The sequence below is a fragment of the Eptatretus burgeri genome, chromosome 4 (assembly GCF_056783735.1).
Source record: "Eptatretus burgeri isolate ZD-2024b chromosome 4, Ebu_testis_v1, whole genome shotgun sequence".
Classification (NCBI taxonomy): Eukaryota; Metazoa; Chordata; class Myxini; order Myxiniformes; family Myxinidae; genus Eptatretus; species Eptatretus burgeri.
Genome location: NC_140964.1, coordinates 56,559,666 through 56,580,711, shown reverse-complemented (window position 1 = coordinate 56,580,711; position 21,046 = coordinate 56,559,666). Strand labels below are relative to the sequence as shown.

At 44.2% G+C, this 21,046-nt stretch overlaps 1 protein-coding gene across 2 annotated transcripts in view; it reads left to right on the top strand.

Moving 5' to 3' along the window:
* The window catches only part of SACM1L (SAC1 like phosphatidylinositide phosphatase), a 96,992-nt gene that overhangs the window by 57,904 nt on the left and 18,042 nt on the right, over positions 1–21,046 (top strand). For both annotated transcript variants that reach the window (XM_085878132.1, XM_085878133.1), the window contains exons 5-10: positions 4,901–5,050; positions 15,104–15,163; positions 15,496–15,529; positions 15,851–15,952; positions 17,165–17,250; positions 17,382–17,468. In XM_085878132.1, the coding sequence (XP_085734258.1) occupies positions 4,901–5,050; positions 15,104–15,163; positions 15,496–15,529; positions 15,851–15,952; positions 17,165–17,250; positions 17,382–17,468 (519 nt within the window). The remainder of the gene's footprint in view (positions 1–4,900; positions 5,051–15,103; positions 15,164–15,495; positions 15,530–15,850; positions 15,953–17,164; positions 17,251–17,381; positions 17,469–21,046) is intronic.

The window sequence follows — 21,046 nt, the reverse complement described above, 5'->3', positions numbered from 1 at the left end:
TGAGTATGCAGAGGTTTATGTCGGTCAATTTGATACCAAATATGACAAAATTGGTGGTATATGGAGGGGTCAGGGTGAGATTATGTCACTTTTTCAGCGGCGTAAAATAGTCATTCTTCAAAAAATGTTAAATGTGTTCAAAATACATGTCCGCACCATTTCCCAGAGTGCCACCAAGCTTTTTATTAATCATTAGGGTCCACTTGAAGAGTCTAACATGGTGGTTTACTTTCATACCAAAAATCCCACGGGACTTTATTTTGTGCAAGATGCTGCCTGACTATTAGGATGGCTGGTTCATGGTTTCAGCGCCCACAGGCTCATTGCTGGACTTGTTGTTCCAACACTGGTGTTGTGGCAAAGGAGATTTACCATGTGCTTGTTGATGGTCACTGGAGGATCCAGAACTGCAGGGTCTTCCGGAGTGCTCATTTCCTCAATACCGACCCCAGGCTTGTTGCAGCTTAAATCCAGGAGAATGTACCATCCCAGCCGAGGCTGGATGTTGGCTTGTTCAAGGATGACAGGGTAGCTGAGGATTTTGTGAACAGGCTGAGTGGGGATTTGGGGGTCTTGGTGCTTTGGGGAATCCTGATGAGTTGTGGAGTTCCTTCAAGAAGACCATCCTTGATGTTGCCAGTGGACAACCAAGGATTTTGTGTCTGAAGGGACACTGGATACCATTGTCCAGTCGCAGGGCCAGGCTTAACGGCAGAGCTTGGCTATTCAGGGAGCTGAGGTGTAAAACTGTACGTGCACTAAGGGTAGACTAGGAGGCCGATGTGCGAGGAATCTGTGAGGGGGTAGAGCTTCACCTGTGGTCAAGTGATTCTCGTCCTACTTACAGGGGAATTCGTTCATTGAGTTCCTCCAAGCTCATCCCTCAGTGTACTGCAGTTAGAGAGGAAGGTGGTGGGCTCTTGACAGAGGTGTCCGAAATTATGGCATGCTGAGCTGGTTACTTTGAGCGGCGGTACCAGGCTGACCCACTAGCTTGGATGCCAGGGGTGGTACAATCCCCATTGCTGATCCTCCAATCAACTGTGATTCACCTTCGTTTGTGGAAACACAGGCTGCGGTGAACCAGTTGAAATGGGGTAAAGCTCCTGGTATCTGTGGCATCCGTGTTGAACTTCTCAAGGCTGGTGAAAATGCTGTACTCATGTCATTGCATGCAGTTCTGAGCTCTGCCTGGAACACAGGCATCATCCCAACTGACTGGAAGAGGGGCCTTGTTCCTCTCTGGAAAGGGAAGGTTTATCGCCAAGACTGCAACAACTACCGAGGGGTGACGCTGCTCTCAGTGCTGGGCAATGTCTTTACTCGGACAATTCTTGATAGGGTTCGCCACCATCTGCTTGAGCACCAGAGACTGGAGCAGTCAGGCTTTCCACCAAAGAGGTCAATAATTTACCGTATCCTTGCTCTTCTGGTCCTCACCGAATGCAGACGAGAGTTTCGGTAGTGGCTGCTTGCAGCTTATGTTGATCTGTGCTCAGCGTTTGATACAGTGAATCAGGATGCACTCTGTAGGATTCTTGGCCTTCGTAAGGTGCCACCAAAACTGATCGATCTGACTTCTGAACTCTACTCTGGTACTGAGAGTGCTGTGAGATGTGGTGATTCCATCTCTGACTTATTTCCAGTTGTTACTGGAGTTCGTCAAGGGTGTGTACTGGCCCCCACACTTTTCAGCACTTGTCTGGACTGGATTCTGGGGAGGATGTCAGAGAGATCAAGCTGTGGTGCATCGTTTGGGAATGTCAACATCTCTGACCTTGATTTCGCAGATGATGCAGTCATCTTTGGGGAGACTTTAGATATCCTTTCGGGGGCCCTCAAGGTGCTGAATGAGGAATCGGAGCCGCTGGGATGATGGGTTTCCTGGGTCAAAGCTAAGATCCAGGTTTTCAATGACATATTGGATACTGCTATCCTGTCTGTACCTGTTTGTGGTGAGCAAGGATGTTGAGGTCATGGAAAGATTCACTTACCTTGGCAGTGACATTCATGTCTCCACTGGTTGTGAACCAGAGGTCTATGGGTTGGGCCTGGGGAGTCATGGATTCACTGGATCATGGGGTGTGGCACTGTCATTACCTGTGCAGGAGGACTCAAGTCAGAGTCTTCACGTACTTGGTGCTTCTAGTCTTGCTCTACAGATGTGATACTTGGACTCTGACCAGGGATCTGAGATAGAGACTTAACTCCTTCGGTACCAGGTCTCTTCAGAGAATCCTTGGCTCTCGTTGGTCAGACGTTGTGTCCAACGAGCGCTTGCCGAGAGAGACTCAAATGAGATTTTTTTTTCCTGTATAGTCCGTGAGCATCAGCTGCGGCTCTATTGACGTGTGGTTCGTTTTCCTGACGCTGATCCTGCTCACCAGATTCTCTTGGCGAGGGAGCCTCGTGAGTTGAGGCCAATGAGCCGACCACATGCCTCATGGTTGCAGCAGGTTGATCAGCATCTCGAGTAGATTGGGATGGGCCAGACACATCTGCCAAAGGGATGGCCAGATGGAGGCTCCTGGAATACCGGTGGAAAGTGGATGCAGCGATGCGCTGCTCCGGCGCATGCTCCCACTCCTGATCTGACCTGAAAGCGCCAGTGATCATCTCAGGATGCTTGTCATTTATTTTGTATAAATTCTGTGAATGTTGTTTCATTTTTTGACAAATCTCTTCTGTTAGATGCTACGTTTTCAATAGAAACAACGTATTCATGCATTTGATTGGTTGCTTTGGGACAAGTCCGTTCTCTGGATTGGTATCACTTAATAGCAAAATTATGTGTTCTTTCTTTTCGTGATAAATCCACGTAACCCGCTTCATTCATTACATTTTACTTGTTTGTTTTTATATACTTTTCTCAAGTGTTCTTTAAATGTGTATCCACGACTTCATGTTGGACTCTGCTAATAATTTATAAGAAATGTATGACCACCATCTTCTTCTCCTGAAGTTGTTTTAAATATCTTTCCATTACCCCTAGAAGTAGGTCCAAACTTTTGAAATATTGCTCTTCGATAGAGATCTGTGTTTATTGTTTTATTATCACTGTTTAAATTAACTTTTTTTTGTTACAAATGCTAACTTATTTAAATGCTAACTAAAGAATGTTGACATATTTATAGAAATTGGTGAAAACCAAATCTGGTAGTTAAATGGAGCATTACAGGGCAGACACCTTTTCATGGGGTAATTGGTCTTTCTTGGGGGTAATAATGGAGGTCATGGGGTAATAACAGCTCGGTGCTTGATCCTTGAAACGAATTTTTAGCTTGGAAATGTTACTTGATTTAACTCCAACATCAAATATCTGTTTTATACAATTCTTTACATCAGTTAAATTTAAAGTGGAAAATCTTTTGCACAAATATGAACTTTCGACAACAGGGGGCGTCCCATGACAGCAGGACGTTGATTGAGGCTTGAGCATGACTGAAATCATCATTATGTGGATAAATCTAGAATTTTAGAGCGAGTGATTAATACACGCTCTAATGCCGCAGGGTCTACATTTGAGCAATTAGTTACACAACTTGGTTACATGCAACTGAATCATTTATATGTGGGAATTTCTGCAAACTGCTGAGAGCATTTGTGCAATCTGTTGCTTGATGTAGAGATGGGCTCGACTTGCAAGCAATCTGCTGATAAATTTGTAAGGATTTTTTTTAATTTTTAATTTTATTATTATTATTATTATTATTATTTTAACCACATCCACATTTGTGAACTATTCATTGCGACAATCATGACTGCAAACCTCAACACAACACCCTTGTTATGCAAATACTTGCTCATTTATAGACAAAGCAGCTGCACATGATTACCTCTGTCACCGAAGGTGGACAGAGGTTATGTTTTCACCCCTGTTTGTCTGTTTATCTGTCTGTCTATGAGCAGGATATCTCAAAAAGTTAAGGACAGACTCGGACAAAGCTTGGTGGACAGGTTGGGTGTGTGACCATGACAAATTTATTTGATTTTTGGCAAAGATCCAGACACAGATCCAGATCCGGATAGTAGCATATTCAAAGTGATTCCTCACAATTGAGAGATCAGGCCATAAATTATATATAGTATAGCATGATGTTTCAAAAAGTCTTGCACAGATTATGACAAAGCTTGATGGATGAGTTGGGCAGATGACAAGAACAAGTCGATTCGATTTTGGTTAAGGTCTGGATGCAGATCCAGCCTATCAGTGGGATGCAAGATGTATACTGTTCATCTTGGTGGAGGTATCCGCTCTACTGAGTACTCTTCCAGTAAAGTTGTGTGATTTTGATAGTGATGTCATTGTGAATGCTTTGGGGCCAGCTTAAGATATCAGTGTGTTGATAACAGCGACTTTATTATCTATTCTGGCAGCTAAAGAGTTGGACAGTTATTTTTATTTTTTTAAATAACTGTTTGGAGGATTGTTTTTATTTTACTAGAAACACACTTCCTCCGAGGGTGACGTTGGCGAGGGTTGGGGGGGGGGGGCTTAACACCAGCCCTGATCTTTTCTACCCCTGTTAACCCCTTCCCCGCCGCCACTCCCATCTTTCCATTTTTTCCTTCCTGAGAATTTGATTTTGTACACATGTTATCCACCCGCTGCATTTTGCTCTTCCCCTCATCGTTACCTGCATCCCTCGTTGTCTGTCTGTCTATTTTATCCCTCGGCCCTGTTGTTGGCATCCCCCCACACCCCCCCCTCTACTGTTCCTTTTGTTCTGTTGCATCCTGATTCATTCTGTCCGAGCTTTTCCACAAGCCTTGACTGGATCCTCTATTTTCATATGATGTTGTCAGTGCCTTTATATTTGGTCATGGGGGTATTTGATAACTGGTGATGGTTCCTCTTCCAATCATATGGCACATTTGCACCCTCCACTGTTTGTTACAGGCGCAGGATAACAAGACTCTGCTTGCCATGCTGCATGCAATGGTTGCCACTGATGGTTTCTACTTCTCATGTAGCTACGACCTTACACACACAGTGCAACGCCTTGCCAACACCAGCCCTGATTTCCATGAGATGTCCCTAGTTGAAAGGGTATGTCTCTAATCAAGACCGACAGATCCAGATTCATCCTTTGATATCCTCTTCTGTACTTTTACTGACAACAACGATTGTTTTAATGGCTATTTTTAAATTACTGGCATTATGGTTATTGCTTTTTTGTGGAGTGGCTTTGTAGCATCCGACATTGCTTCTGGTGGTCAGCTCGTATATATATATATATATGTATATGTATATATATATATATATATATATATATATGTATATATATATGTGTATATGTATGTATATATATATATATATATATATATATATATATATATATATATATATATATATATATATATATATACATATATATATACATATATATACATATATATATATATATATATATATATATATATATATATATATACATATATATATATATATATATATATATACATATATATATATATATATATATATATATATATATATATATATATATATATATATATATATATATATATATATATATATATATATATATATGAGACACTGCCGATTTTGCAGGTTTTCCCACTTACAAAGGACGTAGAAGTCTGTAATTTTTTTATCATAGGTACACTTCAACTGTGAAAGACGGAATCTAAAATAAAAATCTTGAAAATCACATTGTATGATTTTTAAATTATTAATTTGCATTTTATTGCATGAAATAAGTATTTGATACATCAGACAAACAGAATTTAATATTTGGTACAGAAACCTTTGTTTGCAATTACAGAGATCATACCTTTCCTGAAGTTCTTAACCAGTTTTGCACAGACTGCAGCAGGGATTTTGGCCCACTCCTGCACACAGATCTCCAGATCCTTCATGTTTCGGGGCTGTCGCTGGGTAACACAGACTTTTAGCTCCCTCCAAAGATTTTCTATTGGGTTCAGCTCTGTAGACTGGCGAGGCCACTTCAGGACCTTGAGATGCTTCTAACGGAGCCACTCCTTAGTTGCTCTGGCTGTGTGTTTCGGGTCGTTGTCATGCTGGAAGACCCAGCCACGCCCCATCGAAAATGCTCTTGTTGAGGGAAGGAGGTTGTTGGCCAAAATCTCGTGATACATGGCCCCATCCATCCTCCCCTCAATACGGTGCAGTCGTCCTGTCCCCTTTGCCGAAAAGCATCCCCAAATAATGATGTTTCCACCTCCATGCTTCATGGTTGGGATGGTGTTCTTTGGGTTGTACTCATCCTTCTTCTTCCTCCAAACACAGCAAGTAGAGTTTAAACCAAAAAGCTCTATTTTTGTCTCATCAGACCACATGACCTTCTCCCATTCCTCCTCTGGATCATCCAGATGGTCATTGGCAAACTTCAGACAGGCCTGGACATGCACTGGCTTGAGCAGAGGGACCTTGCATGCGCTGCAGGATTTTAATCCATGATGGCGTCGTGTGTTACTGATGGTTTATTTTGATTCTGTGGTCCCAGCTCTCTTCAGGTCATTGACCAGGTCCTGCCATGTAGTTCTGGGCTGATCCCTCACCTTTGTCATGATCATTGAGGCTCCACGAGGTGAGATCTTGCCTGGAGCCCCAGACCGAGGGAGGTTGACTGTTATCTTGAACTTCTTTCATTTTCTAATAATTGCGCCAGCAGTTGTTGCCTTCTCACCAAGCTGCTTTCCTATTGTCCTGTCGCCCATCCCAGCCTTGTGCAAGTCTACAATTTTGTCCCTGATGTCCTTCGACAGCTCTCTGATCTTGCCCATTGTGGAGAGATTGGAGTCTGATTGATTGAATGTGGACAGCTGTCTTTTATGCAGATAACGAGTTCAAACAGGTGCAGTTAATACAGGTAATGAGTGGAGAATGGGAGCGCTTCTTAAAGACAAAACTAACAGGTCTGTGAGAGCCGGAATTCTTACTGGTTGGTAGGTGATCAAATACTTATTTCATGCAATAAAATGCAAATCAATTATTTTAAAATCATACAATGTGATTTTCAGGATTTTTGTTTTAGATTCCGTCTTTCACAGTTGAAGTGTACCTATGATAAAAATTACAGACCTCTATGTGCTTTGTAAGTGGGAAAACCTGCAAAATCGGCAGTGTATCAAATACTTGTTCTCCCCACTGTGTGTATATATATATATATATATATGTATATATATATATATATATATATATATATATGTATATATATATATATATATATATATATATATATATATATATATATATATATGTATATATATATATATATATATATATATATATATATATATATATATACATATACATATAATACACATACACATATAATTAGGCATACCTACCGTCGCTTCGCTGACTGGTTTAACCAAAAGAGAGCATGTCACACTTCACAACGTACTGCATAATGCATCTGTGAGTCTCAAGTTGTGTACTATTATATATTTTTGTTATATTATATATATTTATTCTGTGTACTGTTGTCTATTTTTCTATTGCTTCACGAAGTATTACTGCATGTAGTTTTATGTGCTCTTCTGTGACTATCTTGCTTTATTCTAAAGGTTTCGTGCTGTTGTACCATTGGTACTGCTCCATTGAAGCTCAAGGTCCTGCTGCTGCTGCTTCTTTTATTCTGGAAAGACAGGCTTTTAAATCAGTCATTTTGATGATTAAATGGACACAAATTTTTGTTCCAAGTAAATCGAATATTAGCTTTCCAACCAAGTAAATCGATAATTACCTCTGCTCAGGTCAGGTATGGGAGCATGTGCCAGAACAGCACGTCGCTGCGTCCACTTTCCGCCGGTACTCCAGGGGTCTCCGTCTGGCCATCCCCCAGGCAGATGCCAGGCCCATCCTCATCTCCTTGAGATGATGGTCAACCTGATGCAACCACGAGGCACGTGGTCGGCCCACTGGCCTCCTCCACTCATGAGACTCCGTCGCTGAGAGAATCTGGTGAGCAGGATCAGCGTCAGGAAAACGAGCCACATGTCCATACAGCCGCAACTGACGCTCACGGACTATGCAGGTAACAAATCTCATCCGAGTCTCTCTCAGCAACCGCTCGTTGGACACAAAATCCGACCAGCGATAGCCAAGGATTCTCCGAAGAGACCTGGTACCAAAGGAATTAAGTCTCCGTCTCAGATTCTTGGTCAGAGTCCAAGTCTCGCATCCATAGAGCAAGACTGGAAGTACCAAGGACCTGAAGACTCGGACTTTCGTCCTCCCGCATAGGTACCGGCAGCGCCACACCCCATGATCCAGTGAATCCATGACTCCCCAGGCCCGACCCAGACGTCTATTAACCTCTGACTCACAGCCAGCAGAGACATGAATATCACTGCCAAGGTAAGTGAATCTCTCCACGACCTCAACATCCTCACCACAAACAGACACAGATAGGACAGCAGCATCCAAAATGTCACCGAAAGCCTGGATCTTAGTTTTGACCCAAGAAACCCGTAATCCCAGCGGCTCCGACTCCTCATTCAGCACATCGAGGGCCCCCAAAAGGATATCTAAAGTCTCCGCAAAGATGACTGCATCATCTGCAAAATCAAGGTCCGAGATCTTGACATTCCCAAACGATGCACCGCAGCTTGATCTCTCCGACATCCTCCCTAAAATCCAGTCCATACAAGTGCTGAAAAGTGTGGGGGCCAGTACACACCCCTGATGAATTCCAGTAACAACTAGAAATAAGTCAGAGATGGTACCACCACACTCTCAGTACCAAAGTAGAGTTCAGAGATCAGATCGATCAGTTTTGGTGGCACCCCACGAAGACCAAGAATCCTCCAGAGGACATCCCGATTCACTGAATCAAACGCTTTACAGAGATCAACATAGGCTGCAAGCAGCCCCTGCTGAAACTCTCGTCTGCGTTCGGTGAGGACACGAAGAGCAAGGATTCGGTCAATCGTTGACCTCTTTGGTGTAAAGCCTGACTGCTCTGGACGCTGGTGCTCAAGCAGATGGTGGCGAACCCTATCAAGAATTATCCGAGCAAAGACCTTGCCCAGCACTGAGAGCAGCGTCACCCCTCGGTAGTTGTTGCAGTCTTGGCCATCACCCTTCCCTTTCCAGAGAGGAACAACAAGGCCCCTCTTCCAATCAGTTGGGATGATGCCTGTTCCAGGCAGAGCACAAAACTGCATGCAACGACACGAGTGCAGCATTTCCACCAGCCTTGAGAAGTTCAGCATGGATGCCACAGATCCCTGGAGCTTTGCCCTGTTTCAACCGGTTCACCGCAGCCCGTGTTTCCACAAGCGAAGGTGGACCACAGTTGATTTGAGGGTCAGCAACAGGGATGGTAACACCCTTGACGTCCAACTCGACAGCTGGGGGATCAGCCTGGTACAACCGCTCAAAGTAACCGGCCCAGCGGGCCTTCACTTCAGACTCCTCTGTCAAGAGCCTACCACTCTCTGCTCTAACTCCAGTGCTCCAAGGTATGAGCTTGGATGAATGCAATGCGTGAATTCTTCTGTAAGCGGGATGAGAATCACCTGTCCACAGGTGATGCTCTACCCCCTCACAGATTCCTCGCACATAGGCCTCCTTGTCCACCCTCGGTGCACGTACAGTTTTACGCCTCAGCTCCCTGAACAGCTCAGCTCTGCCATTCAGCCTGGCCCTGCGACTCTGGTCAATGTTATCCAGTGTCCCTTGAGAGACAAAATTCTTCTTTGCCCTGCGGTGAGTTCCAAGACATCCACCGGCAACATCAAGGACGGTGGTCTTGAAGGCACTCCACAACTCTTCAGGACCCCCCAAAGCACCCAGACCCCCCAAGTGTCCACTCAGCCTGTTCGCAAACTCCTCAGCTACTCTCTCATCCCTGAGCTTGCCAACATCCAGCCTAGGCTGGGATGGTACCATTCTCCAGGATTTAAGGTGCAGATTTAGAGTTGCTACAACAAGCCTGTGGTCAGTATTGAGGAACTGAGCACTCTGGTAGACCCTGCAGTTCTGGATCATCCCCAACGACCGTCAATGAGGACATGGTCAATCTCCTTTGCCACACCGCCAGCGTTGGAATCCCAAGTCCAGCGATGAGCTTGTGGGCGCTGAAACCATGAACCAGCCACCCTCAGTCCATGACTTCCTGCAAAGTCAAGGAACTTAGTGCTATTCTGGTTCATAGTTCCTGACCCATGGGGACCAACACACACCTCATAACCATCCCTATCAGTTCCAGTTGATGCATTGAAATCCCCCAAGACTAGAAGTGTATCTCGTCTGGGGCATTGATCAACCACAGACTCGAGCATGGCGTAGAATGCATCCTTCATGGTGAGATCACTCGCCTCAGTCAGAGCATAAACAGAGACCAGGGAAATGACACCTAAGGAGTGACGAATCCTTAATCTCATAATACGCTCGTTGACCGGTGTTACCTCAATTATCATTGAGGTCAGCATTTTGGACACAGCCACAGCAACTCCTTGCGTATGGAAACCATCAGAGCGACCAAACCAATAGTAGGTGTAACCACCCACCATTATCTCGTCGCAATCCGGTCTCTGAACCTCAGAGAGAGCTGCAATCCCGATGTCCAAATGCTTGAGCTCAGATGATAACAGAGACAGGTGATCATCCTCTCTTAGGGATAGGACATTCCAGGCACCCACCCGAAGGGACCGCCTCAGGTTAACCCAAGGAGACCGCCGTCTGGTGGATGACACCTCAGCACCACTCCGACACACTCTCCCGCAATCTGACCCAGGGATGTTACCCCGTGGTTTCCCTCCTATCATCAAAGATTGTGGGTCCCGAAGGCTTTGCCCTAATCCCGTCATCCGGTGAGCTGCCCTGCGAAGGGAAGCTGCACAGGAGGTACTCCAACGGAGTTGGTTTTCAGATTTTTTTGCGTTTTTGTGTTTTGCGGAATGAAGGGTTTTACGGTGGCCGGAGTGCAAATCCTGCCACCAACCTCCTAATAAAAAAGTAACCCAACTGCAGGAGGACGTCCGCAGACACAGTTGGGCACTAGATATGGATGGCCGTTGGCTCACAAGGAGCTCCTCTGCCCTTTGACAGGTTTTGTTTCTAATCCTGCTGGGTGTCCATATCCAAACACCCTCCTCACCAGAAAACCTGGTGGGGGAGACGGTTTAGTCGCCGACAACCCGACCATGGAACAGGTTCGTACAGGTTTACATGGTACCTGTAGCAGGTCACAGATCTAACCTGACCTGACAAAACCTCTGCTACCTCTGCTACTGAAGGTGAAGGAGGTTTTTTACCCCTTTCTATCTGTTTGTTTGTTTGTCTCTTTTTGTTTGTGTGCAGGATATCTCAAAAAGTTGTGGACGGATCAGATGAAATTTTGTGGACACGTTCGGTGTGTGACAAGGACGAACTGATTCGATTTTGGTGAAGATCCGGATCCGGATCCGACTACTGGAATTTTTCAAGTGATTCTTCACCATTGAGAGATAGGGTCAAAAACGATATATTGTTGCGGGCCAGGTATCGGCTGCGAGCATGACAGCTAGGTGGAGCAGTAGGGTCAGCTCCACCGAACACCTGGAATCTAGATCGTCACCCTTGGATAACTCCGAGGGTGCAGGACCCTTGCACGACCGTGAATCGTCAATAAATCAACCACGTGGTTCAGGGTTATTTGCCAAACTTCAAAATCTCCCAGAGGCCCACCTGGCGAACCACCGAGTATTCACACCCTCGACGAAGCTCGAACGGGACGAGTCGTTTCCGTGCTCGACCCGCGCATAACCCGAGCGGATTGTTACTGAGGTCCCGTTGGTCCAAATGCACACAACTACGGCAACAACGGCCTTTTAAATTCCCCAACACGCACCATGTTAAACCAATGAAGAAAACAGAAACGAGCTGATACATTCAACAAATGGATATTTATTTACAATAGGTGGGGAGGGAACACATAAAGGCAGAGTTATCCGACTATAAGAAATGCAGTATGTGCAAGGCAAAAAGCACCTTACAGTTCTTACTTAGACGGGCCCACAGACAAACACATACCCAAAAGAAACAAAAGGGGCCTTCCTGACTTGTGCGGTCTTCGACGAGACGAGCGAACCAGGATGAGACCAGCCGCGTCGAGATGCGACCAGACCAGCGCCAGAGACGACACGAGACCAGAAGCATCAAGCAGACCAGACCAGCGCCAGCAGCGGCACGAGACCCGAAGACCAGTAGCGACACGAGACCAGGCGACCAGAAGACCCCGCAACACTGTGCCGTCCCGTCTATATCTTCTCCCCCCCCCCTTGGGGTGGGGGAACGCGTCTCACCCCTCCGTGCACCTCATTCACCGGGGAAATCCGTCGGCTCTCCATGATTGGTCGAGGGTGTGTCGGGGCGTCTCGATTCCCCACCCCCCGAAGAGGCTTTGCTTCTCTTGGAGCCCACCCTGCGCCCTTTGACCGACTTACGGCCACCTCGCTTGCACCCCCCGGATTGGGCGAGAGAGACGTCAGGTCTTCGTGAACTCTGCCCACGTACGTGCTGTCATGCACGCGTGCAATGTTGCCGGTAGAGGATGGTGGGAGGAAGCGAAGACAGGTGTCGTTGGTGTTGTGCTGGTAAAAAAAATCCTAACTATCAAAATAACTTTGTAGCACATGTATGTAATTCCCATTAGACACAGGTAGGGGGCCCTAACTAGAAACACACACTTATCGAAATAACTAAGCGATGCTAATAACTTCGGCTGTCTGTGTGCACAAGGCTTCCAGATTCTTAACAATATAGCATGATATCTCAAAAAGTTGTGGATGGATTTGGATAAACTTGGTGGATACGTTGGGTGTGTGACAAGGACGAATTGATTTGATTTTGGTGAAGATCCAAATCCGGATCTGGATACGAGAATTATTTAATTTTTAAAGTGATTCTTCACCATTGAGAGACAGGGCCAAAAACGATATAATACTGTATAGCATGATATTTCAAAAATGTATTGGGCCCGATATGTTCTCGTGGATCAGGCTTTATGTGGCGGAGGTATGTGCTCTTTCGAGTACCCTTATAGTTAGCTTTGCAATGGTACCTTTTTATTATCAAATGACAGGAAGGAGTCTTTAAAATAAAGCATGACACACACATGCACGCTTCTCCTTGGAGTAATATGTGCAGAGTTTTATGGGTGCAGACATTGATGATGAGCAGCATTACCTTGGCATTATTATTTTACCAATGTGCTAGTTTCTGTTCATCTGACTTAACAGCCACGGCCTGGCTTTTCCGACCTCCGTTCACGGAGATGGCCTCGACCTAGCAAGATAAAGAGCTCGTGTTTGATGTTGATAATCTCCACTCAAAATATTAGTGGAGAGGAACACTGCACTCTTTGTCCAATTCCATAAGGTGAGTTCAAGCACTTTTTCAGCAAAATCTGGGCTCAGGGAAGTATGGTGACAGGGTTAGAAGGCAATACATTGACAGTGGGGTAGTGTGCCCACACCATGTAGAGGCAGTGATTATTTATTTATTTACTTTCCATAAAAAAAGTGCTTTCCCGTTTTAAAATACACCTAAATTCCATTTAATGTAATTGGAAAACGAAGCATTTGTGCACTTGCATTGAAAAAAATAGGACCACTGGACTTGGAGCTCATCTGTGCCCTGGCCTCATGTTGTAACCCAAATTTGGTGGCATTCTGACTGGTCGAAGATTTTTCAAGGAATTAATGATTTTTTTTTTTTTTACCCCCAAAAGTTAACTAAATCAGCCATTTCGACACACTTTTAGTCACATGATTGGCATGGCCTCTGCAATTTAACATCAGGACCCTGTCCTAATGTAACCCAAATTTGGTAGCATTCTGACTCGTGGGTCTGAAGAAGAAGATTTTTGAAGAAATTTACTAAGTCGGCCAAAAGTCACGTGACCACAACGAGCTTTGCACTGCCCTTATCAGTCAGCGGATCGGCCCAGTGGTTTGGCCAGAGAAGTTGAAATAGGAGACGGACGGACGGTGCACGATGACAATAGCTTATCTGGAATTCCAATTCCAGATAAGCTAAAAATGAATGTTTTGTGAGTGGGATTCTGGCTGAGGTCGTAGTTTATGGTGAAGCCCAGAATTAAGGCTTGATCCTTTGCCCGTGGATGGGAGGAAGCTGGCTGTCTATATGTCTGTAAATTTTCAGGAGGTAAATGGAGGTACATTGAAATTGGCTCCATCTCTGTCTGTCCATCCATCACGCTATCGACTCGTATACGGTTGTGCAGAAATTCACCAAGCTTGGTAGTTATGATCACCACATGGCAAGAAGGTGCGAGAGCAATATCTTTTTTTTGGCCGTGCCCCCTGGGGCGGAGTCAAAAGGTCAAACAACAAAAATGCAATTACGGGCACGTTTTAAACATTTTTTTCAAATTAAACTTTGAATAGGCCTATTGCAGTCAGCATTTGGTGATGCATTAAATATATAACTTTTTGGGGGGGATTTGACCCCCAGTTCTGCCCCGTTGGCTGAGGACTTAGGATCACAGCGGTCAAAACAGGGGGAGCACTCGGGAGAGTGCAAAACCTCCGCCGCCAATACTGCTGGGTCACTCAAGTGAACCTTATATCTTATTCATTAAATATGATGTCAACAGTGCTGACAGAGTTATAGTTCTTTTCTCCAACATTTTTTTTTGGGGGGGGGGGGTTGGAAATCACTTAAAACATATAGAAATGCAAAAAAAAAAAATTCAAATATTTTTTCAAAATGGCCGCCATAGCGGCCATATTGGATTTTGGACCGAGAAAAAAAATTTTGGACCTTGGACCATACCTAATCCCCCCACCAAGTTTCGTCAAAATCCGTCGGAGTTTTTTCCGCAATACTGTTCACAAACAAACAGAAAGGGGTGAAAACAGTAACCTCCGATCTTCGATGGCGGAGGTTAATTATTATTATTATCATTGTTAACTCTAAATTAGACATTGTGTCATTCCTGGTGAAACTTTATGCCGTCTTTCAACTTTGCTTTCGGTGGGAAGTTTGGGGATTTGCGATGGCACGCCATCGACTTCCCTCTCGTTCAAATTGTCGTGGCATTCGTACCGCAATGTACATGTGATGATGTATTCCTTTCGCTGTTGTTGCTGCTCCTTTTAGGCTGACCAAAGGTTTGTGTGGAACACTCATCTCTTGAGTGATATTGCTACCCAGCCAGAGGTGAGGAAGTTCCTTGCAAAGAAAAGTTGATTATTTCTAGTTTTGCAGATTCAGTAGTTTATTTTAAAGTGAATGTAATATATTTTGTAACTTATTTCTTATGCATTTTCCTTTTGTAAAATAGTGATCATACAGCACAATGCCTTTCAGATTCTATCCTTTTAGCTGCATTTGCTGTGTGTATATGGAATCGCCGGGCAAATCTGTGGTTCATTCATACATTTGGAAACAAAGTAATCGTGCTGTTCGCTGATAACGTGATTGTCTGTCTCATGACATGATCTAGTACTGTAATATAATTGTCCATTGCATGTTGTTTTGTTTTTTCCCAGCTGCATAGGTTTGCAATGCCTATGATCTTCGGTTGTATCCTTATTCCTATACCATCTCGAGCTCTCAAATTTCAGCAATGGTGTTATGACTTTCTTTTGTCAATGCGCTCACTTTGACACCAATGAAACATCCTTCCACATTAATGCTTCTGCTGCTTTTATTTTGGGTTTTGCCTCCGCACTGCCAGCGCCTTGTGCTTGTCATTGCGCCATTCTACCTCATACTCTTCCTGAACCACGTTGGGGTATGAATGGCGTGGGGATGTGTGTTAATGTTGCATGGCTGTACATAAAAGGTTTGAGATGTATTCTTGATGAAATTGATCCAGTTTTCAGACCTTGACTCCTTGTGCAGTTGCATCCATAAAGCAGTGCATCATCAATGGGAAATCATTCGACTGGATACTCATCTCACGGCGCAGCTGCTACAGGGCAGGCGTACGCTACTATGTGCGGGGTGTGTACATTGGAATAGATACATGTTCATGGGAAGAGAAGGGGAGGGTAGTTTGGGCAGTTCCGTTTCTCTGTATTTTTCGTCTGAAATTGAAGGATATGATTGGGTGGAGGAAGGTTTTTGTTTTTGTTACATTTGGTTTTGTGGTTGTTTTGTATACTAGCAAAGAACCTATCCTTACAGATAGGTTAGTTTTTCCAGGGTTATGGACAGGTTAATTCCTATAGAATTGGAGTATCTGTGTATGATATTGCATCACTGGGAGTAGTGCAATGGCATACACATTTACAGAGAGAGAGAATTGGAGTCCTCCCCCCGCCCCTGAACACCTGGGACTTATGTATAGAGAGAATTGGGGTCCTCCCCCACCCTGAACACCTGGGACTATTGTATAGAGAGAATTGGGGTCCTCCACCACTCTGAACACCTGGGACTATTGTCCCCCCCCCCCACCCACCAAAAAGCTTCCCCTGCATACACCCAGTACAACCACCAGTTGTCAAATCATTCCATTCATCGGTTCAGAAGTGCATATAAGTTAAAGAAACAAACACAAATCACTTCTTGAATTATAGTATGATGATGTGGGCTGTCTTTTTGTTACCTATCCATGGGTAGTTATGTCTGGTGTTAGCTTAACGGTTAGCGTGGTGGGCTTGGGATCCTAGGATCCTGAGTTTAAATCTTGCTCAGCTGTTGAATTAATACCAGGTGGGGTTAATTGCCTGTCATCCTTCCGAGGTTAGCAAAATGAGTGCCAGCTTGCTGGTATCCTGTGTCAGAGTGGCGACCCGTCCAGGAATGTGCCCAATGGCCAAGGAGACTGCTTAGGCAGCACCAACGCTCTGCACAGAGTATGGTCCTGATGGATGGATGAATGGATGGGTAGTTGGGTTGGATGGGGTTGGTGGGGAGAAAATTTAAGGAAAAAATATTGACAAGCAGGGAAATAGGGTGCATTAAGAAAGAGAAGGGAGGGTAAACAAGTGAAGACAGAAGGTGAAGTTGGTGAAGAGGAGATGAGCAATGAGAGAGGAGAAAAATAACTCTGGGGTTGGAGTGGGTGAGGGGTGAGAGGTTGGGTGTGGGTGGGGGGGGGTAGGTCAGCAGTGTCAAAAATGTTCCCATTTTTATGTGTATAATATGTTGATGACCCCTTTGTGTGCAAAGATAATGAGCACATTTCCTGCAACGTGATGTTCTGCACTCTAGGTATTGACCAAGAAGGCCATGCAGCTAACTATGTAGAAACCGAACAAATTATTCAATATAACGGCACCAAGGCATCCTTTGTTCAGGTATTTGATGCTTTAATTGGTCAACAGATATCTTGTGTTTGAAGATGATTTCATGGATGCTTTTTGTTTCTTTTCTGTTTTTTTATGGTCCAAAAGCCAAGTATTTCTCACCATATTGCTTGGCGTTGCAGACACGAGGGTCCATGCCATTTTTCTGGTCTCAGCGTCCGGATCTTAAGTACAAACCATGGCCACAGATCAGCAGCTCCCTGAATCACGTATGTTGGTGCAAGTGATTTGTACTTCTTCTGCCATTTGTCGGGGGTCCTGTTTTTTTTTTTAATGCCTCTGCTCACGAAGTCGCCAGAGGCATTATTTTTTGAGCTGTCTGTGCGTGCGTTCATCTGTATGTGCATGCATCTGTATGTGATGGGTTTCCGTTACCGCGATAACTTAGGAACGTCTGAAGGAATCTACAGCATGCCAAACTTCGTACAAGTATGTGTAATGATGCAAAGATGAACCGAGTAGATTTTGGAGTCAAGAGGTCAAAACCTCTATGACTAACATTGCTGGAGGCAAAACAAAATATGTGCAACAAAGGTCACAGAGGAGGATATAGGAGTGAGTCAACATATAGTTTGTTTGTTCGTTAGTTCATAATGCAGCACAAGGCTGCAGGGTAGTATTTTTGCCAAGGGCGTGGCTGTTCCACTCTGCTGGTTAGGGCAGGAACTTGGCTGTGGTGCAGGTGATAGCTCACCTATTCTTCATTAATGGGATATTTAACATCCACCAACTACTGCCGGCAGATGGGACGTCCGTTTAACGTCCATCTGAGGGACGGCACATACAGTGCCTATAGAAAGTCTACACCCCCTTTCACAATTTTCACCTTTTGTTGCCTTATAGCCTGGAATTAAATTGCATTAAATCCGATACTTTCCACCTTCATTTACACATAACCCACAACTTCCAAGTGGAAAACAAATTCAAGAAATTTCAGAAATTTTATTCAAAAACAAAACTATAATATTTTGGTTGGATAAGTGTCCACCTCTTTATAATAGCAATTGTAAATTAGCTCAGGTGTAACCTCTCACCTTCAAAATCACACACTAAGTTAATTGGCCTCCACCTGTGTTAAATTGTAGTGATTCTGATTATTTCAGAAGAAAATCAGCTCTTCCTGTATGTTTCCTCTGCTGGGTAGTGCATTTCACAACAAAGACTCAACCATGGGAACCAAGGAGCTCTTTCAAAAGACCTCTGGGATAAAGTTGTAGCAAGGCACAGATCAGGGGATGGGAATAAAAATATTTCAAAGGCCTTGAGTATCCCTTGGAGCAGTCAAGGCACTCGTTAAGTGGAAGGTATATGGTACTACCAAGACCCTACCTAGATCAGGCCATCCCTCCAAACTGACCAAGCAAGGAGGAGACTGATCAGAGAAGCCACCAAGAGGCCAATGGCAAGTTTGAAAGAACTTCATGCCTTTATGGTAAAGACTGCTAACTATGTACATGTGGCAACAATATCCCAAGCACTCCATAAGTCTGGCCTGTATGGTAGGGTGGCAAGATGGAAGCCATTACCCCCAAAAAGTCTACCTTCACTCTCGTTTGAGGTCTGCAAAAAAACACTCCAGAGATTCTGAAGCCATCTGGCAAAAATCTTTGTGGTCTGATAAAACCAAGATGGAACGTTTTGACCTAAATGCAAAATGTTAGGTTTGGCACAAACCCAACACGGCACATCACCCAAAGAACACCATCCCTACTGTGAAGCCTGGTGGTGGCAGCATCATGTTATGGGAATGTTTCTCATCATGTTATGGGAAGGGAAAATGGATAGAGCAAAATTCAGAAAAATGCTGGAGCAATACCTGCTGCCCCTGCAAGAAAGCTGAAATTGGGATGGAAGTTCACCTGTCAGCATGACAATGACCCGAAGCACACAGCCAAAGCTACACTGGAGGGGTAAAGGAACAAAAATATAAATGTCCTTGAGTGGCCCAGTCAGAGTCCCAACCTCAATCCAATCGAAAATCTGTGGCATGACTTGAAGATTGCTGGCCATCATCTCTCCCCATACAACTTGACTGAGCTTGAACAGTTTTGTACAGAAGAATGGGCAAATATTACCCATGATCAAGGTGTGAAAAGTTGGAAGAGACCTATCCCAACAGACTCATAGCTGTAATTGCTGTCAAAGGTGCTTCCACCAAGTATCAACTCAGGGGGGTGGACACTTGTCCAACCAAAATATTCTAGTTTTATATTTTAAATTAATTTTCTGACATTTGTGTAATTTGTTTTTCACTTGGAAGTTGTGGGTTATGATGTGTAAATGAAGGCGGAAAACGTCTGATTTAATGCAATTTATTTCTCGGCTTTAAGGCAACAAATGGTGAAAATTTTGAAAGAGGGTGCAGGCTTTCTGTAGGCACTGTACATTGATGAATCACCCTGCCTGTGAAATACCAGGATTCTGTTTCTTCTCTTGGGATTCAAACACAGGCTGGACAGCTTGGAGGTGAGTGTGTTCCTCTCGGTCTAGGACATCCTGTCAGTCCAGCATCCAGTATAAAGAGGCCATCTACATATTATGTACACAACAATGGCATAAATGCTCTCGTCCCACCACCATCTCTCCCTCCACTTCACTTTTCAAATACATGACTATAATTCATTTATTTTTTTACTTTTGTCTCATCCAAACTTCCCCACCTCTTATTTTGTCCCACCTGTTCTCTTCTCCAACTCCCTTACTCTTCGTTTGCTCTACTTTCATCCCTCCTTCCCTTATCTTTCTTGAAGTTCTCAATTATCACCCTCCATCTCTCCTCCCGTCTCACCCCACCAACTCACTCCTCACAACTTGCATATACATTTGAAGGAACTCCAATTAGGATACAAAAGAATTCCCAATTTGGAGCATTTCAATCTACCTTCATCTCCTGGAGCCCAAAGTTCCGTGCAGACCACATCAATGTGCACAGAAGGCAATTGTAATTTTTTTTTGAGTGATAGATCTCAATGACCGCACTCCAACTCCACCGTTGTTAAGCTGCGTGTGCTCGTCAATCCTTCTAACTTCCAGGAAAGTCCCATTGGGAGACATTAATCTCCACAATGCAGAGATCGCGGGAAACGAGCCGGTCACTTCATAATGATTCTGCGTCACGTGTGCGTTTTGGGTTCCGCATTTGAACAGCCTCCCTATTTTCAACTGTAAAACCAGAATTGAATGAAGTGAAATTAAATTATGAAACGACATTTCATGCACCCACCCATCATGTTGCTGCTGCAGCAAGCGAGTAATTAATTTTGTTGCATGCTATGGTGCAAAATTATCAAACTTGATTTGAGGGTTTATGCGCAGAAACAATGACCCTGGTAGCATGTGCATGCAGTGTTTCCTGGTGAATTTTAAAAGCCTCTTTAACTGCTCAATTAGTGACCCGTTGTCTTGATACGGATGTGGGTTAACTGCCTGGAGGTTTTCAGCAACCCTTGGTTCCTTAAGTACTCCCATAGACTTTTAATGAGATTAGTTTATTTAATGATGCATGTCATCCTTCACCACACTAGCTTAATTCAGGACACACACACACCCATAAATGTTTTCTGTCTTTTCTAGTTTTGTGTACTCTTTCAGGCTTTATTTATTTATTTTGTGTACAAAATCTTGGCTCACGCAAGAGCAAGGTTAAAGAGGGTGCACGGTAATGCATCGATGTTGAGGCAGTGGAACAGGATGTGAACAAGCAAATGGGTAAAGGAAGAACAACAACAGGAGAGAGTGGTGGAATTGAAGCACAGCAAACTGCATGTAGATGGGTGGGGGGGGGGGG